This window comes from Eufriesea mexicana, unplaced genomic scaffold, assembly GCF_001483705.2.
Source record: "Eufriesea mexicana isolate 0111107269 unplaced genomic scaffold, ASM148370v2 scaffold8199, whole genome shotgun sequence".
NCBI classification, from domain to species: Eukaryota; Metazoa; Arthropoda; class Insecta; order Hymenoptera; family Apidae; genus Eufriesea; species Eufriesea mexicana.
The window spans coordinates 89,846-109,690 of NW_016915967.1; the positions used below are offsets into that span (position 1 = coordinate 89,846).

Genomic DNA, 19,845 nt, shown 5'->3' on the forward strand with positions numbered 1-19,845 from the left:
GCGTAACCTATAAAGACAGAGGAACATTCGAACGCGGTCCGAGACACATATTCGTCACTGGTTTTTGTACAGATGCAAGGTTATTTTTAATCATTCTATGTGCGAGAGTGTATGTAATGTACTGAGAAAAATTCTTCATATTTACGTGCAAAATCTTCCCATTTGACGCATGTTGTGCGCAGACATGTTGAAGAGTAGAAACATTGTTGTATCATACATGTGCTATCAAGAATTTGCGAAGATCTTTCTCTGAAATACACGTACAATTATATTATTCGACATACGTCGAGATAAGTGCTTTTATAATCCCCTGTTGAAGTATAAGCTGACGTGAAGACGCCGATATCGTTGAGGTAACTTAACCATTGTTTTAAAATTAATATATCTCGCAATTGCACGTAACGTTTTTCTGCAGAAATCGCGCGAGAAATCGATGTCATCTTTCCAAGATTTCGACTATTTGTAAGCATAAATACGCGTGCGTAATAATGTTGACTGTACTTCGATCGCCACTTTTGGCAAGGCGTAGAACGTATCTAGTACTTCCTCTTTAATATGAGAAAAAGCCGGTAGGTGCAATGTATCACAGATTTCACGCATGTTTCGACGTACATGTATGGTTGGTCTTATGAAATCAAAGAAGTGACAAGTGAAGTCGAGGAAGTGTAACGAGGAAGCAATGGAGAAGTCGTACGGGTATTAAATTCACAAGGAATTGCACGAGCAATCTTGTTATCCGCGTGTATATATCTAACAGTTCGTAACGTTATAGAAATTTTCTAAACTTTCATAATATTTTACCAAATTATCACTGGTTGACCTACTTTCGTTCGAAACCATCAAATGAAAGTATACATTCTCTTAAAAATTATACTGTTCCAAATAAAAACATATCCAGCGATACACCCCCGATATGTTTAACGCGATGTATCACGCTGCACACGTTCTTTCATACCGACTGATGGAAAACAAATTGATCATTATCATTTGAAAAGCTAATACAATACTATGTCGAAGTTCATTTGATATTCGCGATATAAAATTTCACCAACATTCTTCAAAACCATGAATATCATTCGTCGAAAGATTTATGAAACTCTCACGGCACTAACAATTTTCAGATGACCTAGAAACATAATTTCCAAGACTGTTATGGAAGGCTCTTAATCCCAACGATGTAAAACGACGCATACTTTCGATTTTTCGAATACGACATGAGCAACGTGAATCCTGCTTGAATAATCCGTATTACGTGTTCGGCACGAGAGACGCATTTCTATCGCGCATTTTCGTCCGTTTGTGTCATTTGACCACGTGGTACGAGCGAATCGAGAGAGCAGATAGCAGATTCCTCGAATCCGTTCACGACGTCTAACGGTACTCCCATTTCTTCTTTTCGATTAGTCGACGATCGCTCCTACCGACGGAGAACGAAATCTCGACTTTTACCAGTTTTATGTAAGACAGAACAGAAGGGAATTTGTCGAACGATACGGAATAGTAATTAAAGCTCGTCGTGTAACGCACGTGCAACACTTTCACATAACATCGACGCGTAAACTGCGTAAAATCGCTGCATCAACGGTTCACGCATAATTCGAGCGACACCTCTCTCCTGATTTTAGTAGTTTAAATACTGACATCTCGTGGCTCGCGGCAAAGACTATATTTTACACTATTTGGTGAAAAACGTAAACTTCCAAGATGGCCGATCGATGTTATTTGCACTACCGGATGCTTTTATAATTTTAAAGTAACAATTATAAATTATTAATCATTAGGTAGAACATTAAGGTAACGAGTTTGTTGACTTTATGTTGCTTTATTTGAACTCTTACTGTTCAACATTACTGCTCTTTGTCCCGTAGAACCTGCCAACCTGACTCGGTAACCAATTACCTGCTTTGTATGGCAAGCACGCGTCATTGTGCGGAAAGGACCAGGTTCGACGTCGGCGTTTGTGATTTAAAAAGAATCGGACAAATTTATTATACAGGAAGTCACATTATTTCAAGAATTCGTCTTCCGATAACGTGTTCATCGTATAAAACCCTCGTAATTATTCGTATTCCTTATTTCATCGTAATGCACGATTATTGAATCGTGCTTTATTAACTAATAACATTAACATCGCGCTGGCAGGATGTTATATTCTAACAACAGCGAATACAATTAGTCTCCTAATTTATGGACTATTTCGATGTGCGAATATTCTTCACGTTCCTTTTTAAATTGTCCAATTAAGCTCTTTCTTTTAGCTGTGCATAATTTCCTGAGCAATTTTGCGAAATTCTGCTGGAATCATGTTAATTAATTAGTAGGTAGATACAACACGTGGAATGCTAAGCAATCGAACATCAACCGCCTCCAGTGAACATTTTCGTGGCACTTCCGCTTAGACCAGCGGAAGCTCTACTTTCTTGCGCGGTCAACGACGCGTGTGCCACTCGTGGACACAATAGAACTATTATTTGAACAGTTAGGTAGTCTCACTTTATGAGAATTTCGTATAGAATTCGAGGGAAATTCATCTGTTTCAGTTCCTGGATAGGCGCCGATGGAATTAAGTTCGACGAATTTGAATAATCGAAATTGCACCAAAAATCGACGAGGTCTTTTAACAACTTCACGTGGAATTCTGGAACAGTAACTCGCGTGACGGAAGATGTTTAGCCGTGATTATGATTCTCAAGTTGCTTCGTTTCTGGATCGGAGATCCGTTGGGTGTTCCGCGGTCGAGTGGCGACGATCTCGATCGGCGTGCACCATAACGAAATCTTTTCTTCGGCAGAATTTCTGGATCACAAGGATTTTTGGAATACCTGCGATCTCACGACCTCCACTCGTTATCCTTCATTCGCATGCACCTTTTTCTATACCAGTAATCTCAGAGGTCGACGCGATCTTCGCATTGATTATTTTTTTCTACCTTGACACTAATTCCGGAATTAATATCTTCTTTAATACTCGAACATGATAAACAAGAAACAATTTTTTTTAGTTGGATTAATAGTTCAAGAAGCCCTCTCCTCCCATGTAATGAAGTTGGAAATTATTTCTTCAGGAGGGGCGAAGAAGATTCCGTGATAGCAGCGTGCCAAGGAAAATGCGTATTATTCTTAAGCCGTCGCATTTTCTATTCCACTGACAAATTGTTATACAGCACGCTTTCTTCGTAATGACCTAAGGCACATGACGCTACTCGCAAGATACTCGTCACTGTAAAACAGTTTCACTTTCCGCCATTGTCACGAATGGGTACGCGGCTCTTTCCACGAAGCCTATGCATCCTCCGAAGAAGCGGATCGCTTTTCTGGGTCTGCGAAAGCGTGGAGAAACAGTATTGGTTTCTAGATGCAATTTAGAGATCGGTACACTTTGGACCAAAGAGCCACGATTAGGTTTCTCTCGCTTGCAAGGAAAAAATTTTCCGTTCGACCAGGATTAATTCTGGAAAGAAATGTCGTAACGATTCTGTCAACAAGTGCGTTTTTTTATTTATATATCTTTTGATTCCGCGAGACATAATCTGACGATCATTTACATTCCAATTATACATTCAAGGTTTACGAAAATGTCCTACAAATTTTTGGTAAAACATGCTCGAAATTCCGTAGAATTTTTACTCTTCGATGAATTCGTCATAACGTGACAGATAAAAATGTAAATATTATTCTCCTATTAACCAATATTTGCATTGTAAATTGCTGAGCCCCATTATATTACAAGGAAATGTTTAAACATATCTTATGAAAAACTTATCTTATGACGTTATTCATCTTTTTTATCACATCACGTTTCTTACTAGTAAAATTATTACATAATAAATTCTAGAATAAGCTGCCTACGTAACGAATTTTTCCAATTTTTTAGCGTGACGATTGCGCACGCGACACGCTGTGACGGATTCTCGGGGGCGAAGTGAAAAAGATGTGTCGTCATTGAGAAGAAACGAAATCTCAGCGAGAGATACAATTTCCCAAGATCCTTCAACTCCTTCGCGCGGAAGTCGCTCATTGACCAAGATGGAGAACAAGAACGATCCGAAGCAGAGAGAGAAGATCAAGAAGATGTTCAGCTGGAGCGACGGGCTGACCGCGTGAGTAACATGCTTGAAATTTGTTTGGACTCGCTTCCACTTTTACTTTGCTTTCGTCGTCGGCCGGAGAAACCAGCTACGACTGGACTCCCTGCGATTATATTGGGCGTCGTAATAGTTATACAGATTATATTCGATATCAGTGTGACTAACCCTGTATGAAACGATACGAAGCTAACGCGATTCCCCTTTTTAGCGAATCGAAACGGTAATGGAATTCCACGGTAGCCATTTTGTGCGATACGCATTGGCCATTCCGCACGAGCTTCGAGTTAACCTCCATGATTACTGTTCGGCTAAATTTATCGAAATGTCAAGATGTCAAACTTTACAAGTAAATTAGTCTGAAGCTTCCCGAACGGAAACGTGAAAGTATATTAATGGAAGTAAATCCGAGGAGATTCAGCGAAACATCATGAATTGCAGAATACCTTTTTTCATTTCGTTCGTATCCGAACCCTGACATTTCTATACAACTGCTATATAGCATCAAAAGGACAGCTAGTCGTTTTCGAGGATAGCAAACACAAAGGCGTCACACGCATAATCTCATCCTATTCGACGATGGTTCAAAGAGTAAATATACGTTTTGTCATTTGTTTATTTAGCGCTATACGCTCCCACCATGAAAGCTGTACAGATATAGACCCCCATGGGCACGGGATCGAGATAACGCTCAATCAGCGAATCCCCACGGAGATTCCTCTGCGGGAACTGCCAATTGGTCACCGAGTGTAAGCTCTTAGTTCCAATGGTACAAGAGAAGTACACGTAGCTTCATCAGAAGTACTCGTTACGCTCGTAATTTGAACACCGTAAGATGCAGCACTCGTGCTTCTGCGATGTAGCCGCAGCATGGTTTTATAACCTGTTGCGAGAACGTGAACGGTGCATGAAGCCCGCAAATTCCACCTGAATACATATGACCGTTTTATGGTAACTGGCATTCCGGTTTCCAGCGGATCCTCCGCGAACGAATCGGACTCTCATCCGCGAATCTCCATCTCTTTCTCTCATCGTACGCTTCTCGAGATCAAACAGCTCTACCCTTCGCGCGATTGTAATCCTCGAAATCGTTGCAAATTTTCCATGTTACTGAAACGTGTTACTTGCAGGAAGGATATTAGAAGGCAGTCGAGGACAGAGAGTAAGACGTTCCACGGAAATTTTCGACGAAAGTGAAAAGCCAAGAGAGACACGACTCGAAAAAGTCGGCCAACGAACGACGCAGAAGGCGCGAGGCAAATTTTGCAGCGCGCTGGTACGAAGCTGCTTCGCTCCGCGCCGGAGTTCGCAATCGCGCGTGAAAGTAGCCGGCGAGGAGCGCGAGTCCCGGTGAATAGACCGATCGTGTGTGGCTCGCTCGCTGTATCATTGCACAGTGAAAGGGTAAAATGTAGGCAGAACACGCGAACGATCGCGACCGACGCATCCTCGATACGCTGACGCGTCGGATTGACCTGACACCGATCTCTCCTTCGTGGAGTGTATCTCGATGCCCGATGAACTCTTGGCCGGAGCTGCCTTCCATGAAATTCCACGACTCTCCTTTGTTGGAAGAATGCGCCTGTTTATCGGACAAAAAGCTCGCGTTAACGAGGAACTAGAATCATTCACGACGATCTACGATTAACCGAATTCCTGCACACTGTGATACACTTTACGCTGCATCTTCCTCGTTGAACCGCAACACTCGTTTTGTTTTTACGTGAAACTGACGAGTTAGGTGTCGGCTTAGTCAGAAGTAAGAGTAGGTCGTCCCGTTTGCGTGATTCATTGAATTTCAAAATGCATCTCGACTCGTGTTCGATTAAAAATGATATTAATCATACGGAAATTGTGAATCGTACTTCGTTGCTTCCTTACGTACCGATTCCTCTTGCGGGAATCGGAAAGGAAGCGAGTTTGACGGCACCTCGAGAGATGGCACCACGCTTGTTATTCTTGTTACGTGACGGGCCTCGGGGGGAATTAGCATAATTCACGACCTGCGTCTCGTTACCATAAAAACGAGCATCGACTGATAATTATTAAAGAGGGAACACGAGTTGCGTGACGCTCGTATACCATTGCATTACATAAATACAATTTAATATACGAAGTTGCGGAGGCTGATTTACGCGGTCAATTATAAGTCCAGTCTCGGCTTTTTATTCTTTTTAATTTATTTACCTCGTGTTAATTTAATTTTAATTTTAAGACGATGAAAAACCGAAAGGAATTTGCAATTTGTGCTATTCGCGGAATTAATAAGTTTGTAACGCGATAATTCCCGAGTTTACGGTTAAAGCTGAGGCCGGAATGAAAATATTGACGAAACGATTTGGTCATTCGTGCAGCTCGTATAATATTATTGCAATAATTGTTAACGCGATAAACATGTGCGATGCATGCCACCATTTGATGTTCGTTTCAAAACGAACGACGCTCGTTGAATGCGTTTATCGATCACGCAATTAAGTACGAAATACTTGCTCCCTCGTGTCTAAACATCTTTTCATCGCGCCTGGATCAAATCAGCATCCTTAAAAATCCACAATCGCGGGTTCGATACGTAAAACGCTCGAGGATATTTATTTTTCTGAAATCTTGCTTATTGCGAAACGAAGGTCACCATGAGAACGGTGTCATAGATAAATCACATCGGAAAGTGATAAAAAAGCATGAAATTTTCATTAAAAAATAGTATGAATATTTATCGCGAACAATTTTTGCACTACGTTCCCAAATCCGCCGAAAAAACTCGTAGTCGACGTTACGCAATCTCTTGCCAAACTCGGTGGAGATGATTGTTGATATCGATCCAAAAATATTCCCATCAAAAAATGAATTCGCGTTACGCTCATCTTCGATTGCATTTTCGTCCGATAAGCCGTTGCTTAATCCGTTTCCCAGGAAAGTTCCGCCCAATATCCAGTCATCGTTAGTCGACGGCTAATGTAGTCGCTTTCTCTAATAGCCGTCTGTCGAAAAACAACATGGCGTTTCCGAACGATTCTCGCAAGTTGTTGGAATTCCACGAAACCTCGAAATTTCCACGATAAATCGTGCTCGTACACCTCGGGGAGGTCGGGACCGATGTTCGGTACGCTAAGTTCGTCACGCCGGTGGTCATCTGTTCGTTTCTCCACACGATAATCGTTTCGATCCATCAAACCAAGAGACTGGGTCGCCTAATTGAAAATCGCCGAGTTCTATCGACGGAATTGCAGTTAGGATCCGAGGCTGCCGAAAAGTGGTACAAGGCTACGAATGGAAGAGGCTCGCAAAGGGAAAACCCCTGTCTCTCAGTGGCTGGTGCACGATCATCGACGTATCGACGAACCGACGTTTGAACGCTCACACGTCTATACCATACCTTCGGCCGCATTTAGCGACCCGGTTCGATAAGTCCCGTGGCGGTTTCTCAAGTCTGGCCCGTCCTTCTTTCCCAGCACGGCTGTTTCAGGGTTAAATTCACCGATCGGCTTAGCCAATACATTTTTCACCAGTCGTGTGCCCTGAAATTTTAACCAACTGACCTCACGACGTCTCTGATAATCACGTTCGACGAAGATGGCACCTTGGCAGGCTAATTGATCACGATTACGCTGAGAGTGGAAAAACGCGCAGTGTAAATAGGCTTTATAATGTATAATAGGCGAATGCAAAGATCAAGAGGCACGTAGTACTCGAAGGAATAGAATTATAGCTGCCTCTCATGGCTGAGAGTAAACAAATACGACGCAGTTTTTAGTCCCTGGAGTATTATTATCGCGTGTGTCCAATCCTGGCGCCTAATGACAACCTAGCTGCTTTTCGAGCTGGTTCGCGTGATCCGGCCGAACGAGCACGGAAAGTTGAGCCGCACGAAATGGCGGTATTTTGCTTTTCACGGAGGATCGCACTGGAAATATTTTGCACCGCGAAGAGGAACGCTTAAATTTTCGACGATCGTGTTTACGATACGGGGCACGTCGGCCGGGAAATCGCGAAGGAATTGTTGGGGAATCGTCGGGGAAGAAAATAGAAAAGAAGATAAAGAAGAAGATGGATCAGATTCGACCTCGTTGCTAATGCTAAGATCGACGACAATCGATGGGTGCACGTGCACCGAACGAGACTTTCGCTTTTACCCGAAGAAGCCCGCGAAGGTGGCTGACACTAACTCCGCGAGACCTTGCAGGGACCTTCCCCTCCATCTTGATTAAGCTGCCAACAACGAGAACAAGATTTGTCCGCGCTGAACGGACTACGCATACCCAATAAACGCTAAGTGACTTGTCCACTTTGCATGGAACGATGACATTAAGCAGCAAGTATAGTTATCGGCGCTCTTTTTTGCGACATTATGAGCGTGTTTTACTCATTCAGAGATCGTGACAGAATCTTCTCTAGCGCATAGAAATGTCGTACATCGTACGACATCGATAATAATCTATTATTTATCGATTACAAATGATCACAGATACGTACGATTGGTTACAGTGGTACAAGATGACTTTGTTAATCACACAGAACATGGTGTAAAATCTGATGGAATAAGTGATCGAAGTTATCCACGTTTTAATAATTCGATGCAGGAATCGAGCAAGAAAATCACATGTTAATGCATCGTTGTCTTATCTGGTTGTTTACAATTGATCAAATGATCCATTACACTGAACAATTATGCAAAGTCGTTTTATCGATCCTCATTTTTCGCTCTTTTTTATCGGCCAGATATTTTTATCCACTCGATTCGACCGATGATGAAAACCGGTGTACGCTCTCGTGTCTGATGGCCCGAGGATCGAAAAACGCCTGGTCGCTTTCACTTTTCGGGGGTAGCTGGAAATGACCAAAGTCCACTAGGAAGTCCTCGTCTCGAATTCTCCCATACTGCCGATCTTCCGCGAGTGTCAACCCCTTTTCCAAGTCTCGCGAACGATTCCTTCTCAAAAGTAGCTTCTATATTATTAGGCTCAAGAAGGCTCTAGAACTGCGTGGATAGCTCGTTTCAAGAAAGGTCCACGAGGGAAAATGACGCGAAGGAACAATAGAGCGATACTCTCTGTTATTTACCTGCAGCGAGACCTAAAAATATCCCGGCGCCAATTTCGCATGCGGCGAATTTCTCGAAACACGAGAAAACACGTTCGCGAGGCGTAGATTCCATAAATAAAACGGACTGAAAACGCGTGACCACGGGAGCAAAGAAAAGCCTTTAACATTGACGTAATCGTCGGACAGGAACGATTTTCGCTCACCACCTGTCGATCCAACATTTTCTTCCCTGCCTGTCAAACACACTCTCTCCTGTCACCATGAACGGAACAAATCACGAATAGCTCCAGTTACTTTTACAGTGAAAAGAGGTTGTTCGCCGTGGAGCTTACGCAACAACTGGGGCACTCGAGCGATTAGCAATTCGGTCCCCGAGCCACACGAGATAGCCGATCATTCATCGAAATCCGCCAGGCTGAATCGGTCATGCAAGATCGTTGAGGACGTCCATCGCGCTGTCGTTTCACCTACTCGACGAGAGGATCGATGGGACGAAGCTATCATCGGTGTACTCGAAGGTATCGATAATTCGTAGGATCACGTGCTGCAATTTTCGAAGGAAAAAGATGCATAATTTCCTGTTATTTAATCAGGCTTACATTACGTCAGGAACTGTAGCCGAGTTACGCAATGCTGGGGAAAGTGCAGACCGTCTTGACCACTGTTATGGTCGCTATTTCTCGATCTGGAATGAAATTGTTTGCCGATCGCCTCTGACAATCCCAGCTGGACTATATCGGCGACTAATTAAGCGGTTTATTTCACGGCTATGCACTCTGCTAGAACGAAACACCGCTCGATCGAGTTCTTCGACCATTATGCCTGCTGGATTTTCCGCAATTCCACGAAAGCGTGATTAGGATCGACGATCGTTATCCGAACTCGTAGACAAAGCAAACGAAACGGTTCGAAGAGCGAGAACGAGAGTGGCACTTTCGTCGTACTTTCGACAGAAATCGATGCGAACCGATACGAACCGATTCAAACCCGAGGCAATCGGCTATTAATCTTCCGTTGTTGAACTTTCTCGAACAATTCACTACGGACGAAACTGCGATAAAACTGGCTAATTACGCCCCATGAACGTTCACGTAATTGCGTTATAATTACGAACAATGCGGAATACCGAGCCGCGAAACCATGACGTGAGACATTTCACCGAAGCGAATTGATGGGATGAAAAAGGAGATCGGATGGGCACAAGAAGCGATAAATCCGCCATTGAGAAGCCATTCACACGTCCCGAGTGAGAAATTCGATATCGGGAGAAAATTGGAATCCACGTGTAACTCGAGTCCCTGAGAATTTCCTCGCGATAGAGAGCTAAGTCGTTGAAGTTTAACGAAATTATCCGTTAACGCGTTAAACGCCACGCCTATTTTACGTACCGTTCCGTTCACGCCATAGTTAGCGATGCGGACCCTTCCGGGCCGTACGGACCAACGAGGCCTGAATGGAAAGTCTAGCGCCGGACCCTAGAGGTGTTGACCGTTTGAGTCCCAGAGACTTTGGGAAGAACTCGGTCGAAAAACCCCGAACAGCGCGATAACGCTTGCTTAATCGAGTACGTAGAAGTCCAAACGGCGCGATAGCGCTTGTTTAATTTTATGTCGAAAAATCCCAATCGTCGCAATAGCGCTTGTCGATGCTATGCGACGTACGTGCATCAGCAAAGTTGAGCGCGCCACTTCGACTGAAGAGCGCGATCGCGCTGCTTGGGACTCGGAAACGGTTAATGACGCTTGTTAATCATGCTTATCAGCGATACAAAATTCTTCTCGCTTCTTTCTCCATACTATGGCGATTCCTAATCGCTGTCACGAGGATACCTGGATCATGTTCTCTCGGTATTTAATCAGACCCAGGTTCCACGCACGAGCCAAAGGCTATAAACTCGCGAGCAGATACCAACCGACGAATTAACCCGTGAAACTCGCCTGCTAGAGGCACCTACGAGCTACTAGGACAACCAACGCACCACAACAAAATGATTGATCCGTCAATGAAGACACCCAGTGTGTGTCAGTCCACCCGAGTGGCCCAGAGCGTAATAGCTAATACGTACCGAGGATGAAGAGAGTACGCCGTTTGTTCGCGACTAAAGTGTACGTGTGCACGCATCTAAGGCTTAAGTAGAATAAGACCACGAAGCCAGTCATACGCGTTCCACTTCCACTTCCACGAAATATGCTTACGATAAATGCGATAAAAACGTTCCTTTGTGTAATAAGACGATTCTTGTATCTTAAAAATCGTAGGAAACTCTTTGAATAATAAAAAAGACAATGTCAAGATTACGAAATAGGGAATAATATTGTTCGGCTGTGTGCTAAATGTGGACATAGGCAATTTATCTGTCCACAGATGTCATAATCGATAGATAAGCATGAGGTTGCTAGAATTTGCAGGCTTATTATTCAAAGACAATTTTTTGCGTGCGTGTTGGGATAAAAGGAGCGTGAAATCGGTAGAACGCAATCGTCTGCGATTTTGCAAGTATAATATCCAGTGTCTTTGCCGCGTGTCTTTGTGCATTACGTGCCAGACGTTTCCGTATTTTGCCTGAGCCTTAAACGCGTCGACGCTAGGAGGCGTTTTGCATAAAAATTGCTCTCGATTCCCTCAGATTCTCTCGTGATTTGTCGAAATCGTATACTACTTGTCACGCGGCTCGTTGATCGGAAGCCGATCGATCACGTTTGGCTGGAGAGTCGTTAGAAGAACAGGGTAAGCTAGAGTCGCGATGATTATGCTTCCCGTGGACCATCCGTCGCCCTTGCTTTATGACCAGCGGCGACAATCGAATAGCAATGCGTTTGATTAATTGCCGGAAATCCATTGTCTCTTCGTCCGCCGAAGCGTCTGACCCATCGAATCCGTCGAGCCTCGTCGACTAATCGAAATGCGAAAAACAGGGTAAAGAAAGTGTAGCTTAGAAGTACTTCGACGATCGACTTCACGGTCACGATCACGAACTGCATAGTTTGTCATGCGTTTCTTCGCGAGACACGCTTGGAAACTGTGACAGTGGATGTCCGGAGTTGTCCTATGCAGATCGCGTGAACGCGAGAAAAAGCGAGACGACCGTGTGAGATCGCCGATTAATACGGAAAATTATAGCCGAGTCTATAAGCCGATCGATCTTGATGCTTTTTGCGGCTGTCTTTGATCGTTAAGCGATATTAAACCTCATCGCTCGTTCTACTTACTCGCTTGTTTACCCAAGGTAGCCATTCATCGCGCTTAGGTAAACGAAACGGGGAAGAACGGAGCAGTCCTTCGACTCGAGGAGAGAAGGAAAAGAGAAGGCAAAGAGAGAAACGAAGCGGGGACCAAACGGTGCCGAAAAGGATGAAAGGGGCGAAGTAGGGAGACGATCGATGGCGGTTCCATCGGCAAGAGCGCGCTTGAACGAAAACGCGAGGCGGTCGAAGGACGACAGGTGGAGGGAAGGTGAGTTGGCGACAGAAGAAAGAAAAGCAGTGGATTGGACGAGGATAGATCGCTGCTGGATCGGTGTGCAGAGTGGAGGTACGCGACGACAGAGTGCAAGAGAGAAGGAGGCAGTCCAGCTCGCCGAGTCCGCCGACTCGACTCTACTCGCTTCTGACCGCTTCCAGTCTCGCGTCAGGACTCGAAAGTTGCGGAGGACAAGACGAACCCACTACGAATCAGGGCTCCTCTCCAGCTGACACGTCCTCGCGGCTCAAAACGATTTTTTGAGATCGAGATCCAGTGTGATCCGTGCGACTTTGTGCCTTCAATCTCGCCGTAACGCTCTTGTGTTGTGCTGGTGACGATATTCTCTCCGTCTGGCAAATTTTCCAACGAATTCTCTACGATTTCCTACGATTTTCTACGATACACCGCCACGACTGAACGTGCGTGTATGCTCGCCTGATCGATCGGAGGACCGATGCTACCGGTCAGTTGTGAACCATCGATGACGCCTGGCCAGGATTACACTTAAAGGATTCCGCTTCGAGGGAAGACGAGGAAACGATACCCCGAGAGGAGAGGCATTCCACGAGATCGGATCGAAGGTACGCATGCTTGGATATATCCTGTTCGGTGGTTAATTTGCGGCCAGCTGAAGCCGCCGTGGGAAGGGTTGAGATTACCGGTTTGTCGCAATCGTGGATAGCGACGACCGGAAACGCGAATCGAGCGGACTCCACCGTCATCCACCGATCCACGAGGGATCCGTCGACGCGAAAAATCTGCCGCGAGGCGATGAAATCCAACAGCTTTTCCGCGACTCGATCGCCGCGGTGTTCGGCGAAAAAAGAACGAGTTCGAGTTCGCGTAAGGTGACCATTAGTCGAACGTCCGGTGCTTCCGTTGAAAAGTGAGAAACCGTGTGCGGACTTTACCAAAGCCGGATTCGCCGCAGGAAATTCGAAAGCGACGATGGCAAAATCGCCATCTCCGCCGATCGCGAGCACTCTCGCCGATTCTTCGACGAATCCGCACGCTCGCGTTTTTCCAAACGTTTCTGCCACCGATCTTGACCAGTCAGCGCCTGGATCGTTACGCAACGATCACCTGGATCGAATTCAGATCGATCGAGGACCGTGGATCATCCACTCGCGTTCGAGGCTGTTACGTGGGCAGGCGGAAAGTGAAAATCGGCGAGATTCACGATTAATTCGCTTCTTCCAACAGAGTGAGAATTATTCCTCGACTGCCCTTCGGCTCTGGGAAACGTTATTCGAACGTTTTCTCTGTAATTACGAGCGTAAAGAAAAGAAGGAGAAGCAGGCTGTTTCCGCGTTTGCTCTATTTATTGCTCCTTCGAAACAATCGATCGTCGAGTTATCGAACCGATCGACATCCGCGCCGATCGATCGCGCCAGTGTTAGATCATTCGCGCCGTTAATCATTCCCCGCGATGGCAAATAGGGGAACCGCGTTCGCAGCCGATTCTAGTGTGTTCCACGATCGTTTCCTCGATCGTTTCCTCGATCGTGCAAAGTTGGAAAGCAGAGCGGAGGAGTTGCGGCATTTTGACAATTACGGATTGCGTCCTTGGTGAAATCGAACGCCTTCCTGCGTTACTCGTCACTCGTGTTTTCCCGCGATTCTCCAACCATTCGGCGCATTTCGAATGATCAATTCTACGCGGCCAATGGACGAGCGCGAAACAGCTGTACCTCGGGACGAAAGAGAGCGTCACGCGAGAGTACGACGGAGGATTCGGAAAGTGGATTTTCGTCGGAGCGAATCGAATTTCACTCTTGGCTAACGTGAAATTCCGAAACCGGGGGAAAGGAATTTAATATTCGTCGAATATTAAGCGGGAATTTCGAAATGGCCGTCGATCAAGATCGAGGAATCAAGGCGTGGAAGGTTTTTCCTTTTGTTCTTTTTATAGATCTTTCCATAGGCGGATCGTTCGTAGAACGCACGCGAGTTGAATCAACGCCGATGTTCCCCTCGTCGGGCAGATAAGATCCGAGAAAGGTTAATTATCGTTCCGTTTGTCGCGCTGCTGCGCGAAGCAGTTTCGCGCGGAGAAAGAATAGGAGACGGTCGGGCGAGTAGAACGCGAGACAGTCGGAAGAATATACTTTCTCGACTGTGCACTCTTGACAAAAGAAGAATACGTGGAGGATGCGTAGACGATGCGTCGACGGTGACCAAAGAATTGCCACGCGTGCGAGTCTCCCTCGATCGAGAGTGAAACTCGCCTTCCCTCGCATCCTCGTTCCCGCGCGATCCCCGAGATTTCGATCGCGGCCAGCTCCACATCGGTTAACTAGATCACCGATCCGGGTTCCTCGCGATCTCTCGATCTGAAATCGAGGATAACTCGGTCACCTGAAATCTCCGGCTGCTTACCGAATCGAAGAGAAAACGAGAAGCGATTTTCGCTGCCGATCGTTGCCGGTTCCCTCGCGGGATCACGAATTTCGCGCGATCGACGGAACGATTAGTCGCGATCCGTGACGGTTGTAGAAAGTAAAGCGCGTGGTGCCGATCGGGATCGGTGTCGCGCGAGTAAAAGTGAATGACAGAGGAGAAGGCTGCTGAAAATGCCGAGATGGCTGTAACACGACTGTCCGATGGGCAACCTCGTTACTTTTCGGCCCACGTTCGGCATCGCGGCGCGCACGCCACCGTTGTGTAATTTCGTGTTATCGTAAACGTAATCCCGGCCGATGAAAAACCGACCCGCCGCTGCCCGCTTGCGCAATCGCATAATTTAACGACGAATCGGCGAATATTGTGTAAGGAGAAACGGAAAGATCAGCGAATCGAGACCTCCGCGAATATTGCTTTTCCGGCGCAATGAAATCGCGGTCGCGAGTGTGCGGGCATCGAAATCACTCGCCGAAGTGATCGCGACGTCGGTAATGTCGCAGTGAGAGTGTCCTTTCCTCGGATTTCGCGTGCACCGGTTCTTCCTACTGTCAATCGTATCTAGCAATAGTGACAACTTCGGATTTCATTCGAGGATCGCTCGTACACGTACAGCTCGAGTCATCGCGGATGCCTGCCGCGGATTTTCGCGACGTATCGATAATTGACTGGCATTCTCCGTGGGTTGCATTCGAATAGTAACGTTAAATAGTGCCGCGGAGAGACTGCACAACGGCTGAACGGAACAAAGAGTCCGAGATCCATTGCTGCCAAAGACCTACTCGCGAATCCCTATCGCGGCTCGTTAAGCTCGGTTTCCATGAATCCAGATTCAAAGTTTCTCTCTTCGGCGTGATTTCGTGCACTTTAGCGTGTTGTCCACCTTGTTGGCCACGTGTCGGATAGCAGATCGGATTTTCTCTCTCGACGGATGAAAGTTTCCCCGCTTTGCCATTAAAAACGCGTGGTCCGTCGATCCAGGTTTCCATGCGTAGGAATTTTGTGGGACACGTCTGGTTTCTAGCCGGAGATATCCATCGCATTGTTCGCTCTCCTATCTCGCCTGCTTAACGAGACCTTTCGAAAAATATGCATTCCCCTAACTCCGTCGCAGCCGCCTGCGAGATATTTATCGACGAATCGGGACAATTAACGAACGATTAGAAAGATCTCGTGACTGCGGTTTCTCGAGGCAAAAAGAGGGGAAAAAATCACGTTTCGACGAAAGTCGGTGCACAATAGAGCGGCGAGTAAAAGCGTAAATCCGCGGCGGGCAGTCGACTTTCCTTAACAGAGCACCGGTCACGATCGGGTGCGGGGCCGAAAGAAATGCTCGATCCGATTTTAACAAGTATGTCAGCCGGTTACCGGAGAAGCAAATCGGAACGTCATCGTAAAATGGTTACGCAGTCGATCGGCTACGTTCCTCTGACATGGTAAGCCTTTGTCACGAAGAACCGAGTCCACGCTTCGTCTTTTCTTCCACTGACCACAGTGAAATCGATCATCCTCGCTCCCTCGCTCCCTTTTCCCTGGTTTTCCCGTGGGCGGGCACGAAAACCGATTGGCCGCGCCGATTCCTATAACATTATTAACTTTTACTTGCCCCGCAGCCGTGGAATGCTTTCTCTTCTGATTTTCTCGATCACAGGGCCGTCGCATTTTTTCTCTCTCCCTCTTTCTCTTCCTATCTCTCTACGTCCTCCACGTGACTTGTGCGGCTCCGCGTTCGCGTAATCCCGGGTCGACGAACCTCGTGCAAGATCGATTTAATTTCTCCCAGCGATTTTTCACCCGTTCAGAAGAACCATAATCGGTGATCCATAGCTCGAATTCCCGACATTCCGCGCGTCGCTCGTCCAAACACGTAGTCGGATGATAAATTTAACGCGGTGACTATTTTATCGTGCCGCGAATTCCGCTCGCCTGTTTTCCTCGTCCGTTATGGTTCCGCAATAAATCGAGAAATCACTTGGCCGCTAATCGAATTGTCGCGATGATTATTACCCGCCGATCGTCACGAGTAGTATTATGAATCATGGTCGGGGCGAGCATGCCGATAGCTGAGCAGTGGCAATCGTTCTGCAGTGCAATTGTTCCCCATGATCGACTCGAGTCCACGTTGCCCGACCTGTTGCACGATCATCGCGAGATAAGTCACGATTTATTAATCGGCACCCTTCGATCGCGCTTTCGATCGCCGCGCAAGCTACCGTTTTCGTTCTTTCCGCGCTTTCTTGAAAAAGAAAGTTCCCTCGCGGGATCCCCACCTCTGCATCTCCATAAATCCTCGCAAGATAAATATTCCACGCGAGGTACGCGCTAACCTGTCGCGAGATATTCAAACGACGCGAGAGATCGTTCACTGGCGTCTGTCAATTCGATTTTTCACGATTTTGTACAAAACATTCCCGGTTTGGAGGTGTCGCATCAGCAATGCAAATTTCACGGGGACCTCCTCTTTTCTTGGCATAACCCAAGGTGTCCAGTTCCCTAGGTCGACAGCTATCCTATTTTTCATAAAATTCCACGTCTCTTCGAGCTCCCGAGTATTCGATTTCTATGTCCACGCGATTCTAGCGTCTATTATATCTCGTGGACGTGGTTCGAAATTATGTATACTGTTACTCCGAAGAGTGGACTAAGTTATTCCGTGAGAATGACGCAAATTAAATATAGTTTGAGTACGTTCGGCATCGGCCAGGGTCAAAGTACAGCCATTCGTCGCTGGTTGAGCTGTTCATAAAGCAACTCCAGACTCCATGACAGGCTGCTATGCAACGTGTCAACTTTCTTGCACGATTCGCGCGTTTTGTTACGCACGGACGCGACAAAAACCCGGGCAAAAACATGTTTGCTCGATGAACTAGTCACGTGGAAGGTTGTATAGAAAATAGCGTTGTGTAACTGGCGAAAAAAGCGTCACGACTGTCGACCGGTAGCCGAGGAGCAGAGAGAATTTTGATCAGCGATCGCCGAAATGTAAGACTCTGCGCCATTTCTACTCGCGATTTAACGCGTTTACCGATTCCGCTGCCAATTTCGTCCACGTGGATCGGACGAACATCGCTGGATCGTTCGACGATCCAACGTTCCCAGTTCCTCCTTTCAGTTCTGCTTCTTTACAACATCCGGTGACACACGGAGCCTGTTACGCAAGACGAAAATCGGCGCAGACCGGAGGGAAAATCGGTTGCGAAAAAGCAGCGACGAAGGCCAGACATAACGAGGGCCGAGTTGTTTGTCCGAGTCGCACGATCATCATGGGTGTCACGCTCGAAATCGACGTCGACGACCAATCGACCTTATTCCTCATCGAAATTGAGTCAAGGTGAAGGCCGGACGGGTCGATTATGGAAAATGAAAAAGAGCGGACAAGGGGTTGTTACTGGAAGCGACAAATGCCGCGAAGCAAGGATCTCGCAAGGTCGATCGATATATGGGACGTACGTGCGCGTATGCCGCCTGGTCGCGATCAAAATCGTCGCGCGAGCAATCGTTAATCCGCGCGCGTAACCAGACGCGTACGTGTTTTCGTTGTCTTAGATAACAAACGTACCACGCTCTTGCATTGCACGCTTAGGCGATCGTGACGGGATGAACACGTACTTGTACCAACATTCCTTCGTTTTCGTTGAAAAATTCGAGATTCCACGTTGACACGGATGAAAGCGTTGACAGCAGTTGGCGTCGACCAAGCATCTAGTTTCAACGCGATCGTCTCGCCTCGTGCAACTTAACGCACGGATCGAGGGATCACTGGAGCTCGACCATCTCGATCCACCTTCGCTTTTCACCGTCTTACGTAAGGACGAAATGGGACCGAGGCATCGTTGACCCCCGTGTACCAGGAAGTCTCTTCCCGGTCTTATTTTCAGCCACAGTTGAAAATACTCGTTGACAGCTTATTGAATTAGCCGTAATTAAGCTTGAACGCTGACTAACGTGGCGAGACAGCGTCAGAAGCTTTGCCTAATTGTGCTCAATTTCGCGGGACAGGGCGTGTCAGCGAGTGTCTATTCCCATGCCGCGACCTAACAGTTTATCGAGTTTCCGGTAAACTGGCGTCGAGAATTTGCGACCCCTGTTCGCGCAGGTGTCGCGGAATTTCGCAAACCCCTGCGACCTCGTTTTCCATCAGCTTCGACACCTCTTCGAAGCAAACTTGGTAAGGATTTCGAGAAACGTTATTCGCGTTAGTCATCGCTCGCGTGGAGTAACGGTCGCGCATTACCGATCTTCGTGGCAGAGGAGCGATCACCCTCCGAAGACCATGTGGGTGAAACGAGACACAGCGAGCAACTCGTGCGCGAGCTATGGGCGTAATAGCCGTTTTCATTTTTCTTTCTATTAACGCTGATTAGATGGTATCACCGGAACGACCATTGCATGACGATGCACGTCTTCGAATGCAATTATGAAATGACCGGGTGTGCGGTAATACTATTAGAGACGCTGCTGTAACAACGGCGATTAGGAAACACGTTCAAGATTAAATGAACGATAATTAGCGAATCGCGTCTTGAACGGGAAGCGGGTCGCGAGAATGCGTCTGAAAGGTCGCTTTCTCGTCCTTCGATCGGGAGAACCTGGACGTGACAGTTGTCAAGCCGGTGGATGAAAGCTTCCTAAGCTTGAGGGGCTTGGACCATCGATCTCGACGACGTTGCGTAAGCTCCTCGACGAGATAACGATCCAGGCAAGGAGTTCGACGAACGTTTCCCGAGAAAGCATCGATGAAGGAAAAGGAGGAGCACAGAATCGGGTTAGGTCTGGCGACCCTGGCCCAGAACACGGAGACTCACGTGGCCAGGTCTTTCCACACGCGTCCTCGCGATACGTCGTCCTCCGGAATGCCG

The 19,845-nt window shown here is 46.7% G+C and overlaps 1 protein-coding gene across 4 annotated transcripts in view; it reads left to right on the forward strand.

Moving 5' to 3' along the window:
* Positions 1-19,845, forward strand: part of snu (ABC-type transporter snustorr) — a 33,167-nt gene continuing 13,322 nt past the window's right edge. The window contains exons 1-3 of one of the 4 annotated variants that reach the window (XM_017907536.1): positions 1-353; positions 3,874-4,099; positions 4,708-4,833. In XM_017907536.1, the coding sequence (XP_017763025.1) occupies positions 4,026-4,099; positions 4,708-4,833 (200 nt within the window). In that variant the 5' untranslated portion in view covers positions 1-353; positions 3,874-4,025. Of the gene's footprint in view, positions 354-3,873; positions 4,100-4,707; positions 4,834-12,256; positions 13,168-13,765; positions 13,791-19,845 lie in introns of those variants that run through there. The other 3 variants (XM_017907537.1, XM_017907538.1, XM_017907539.1) reach the window with 3 other exon arrangements.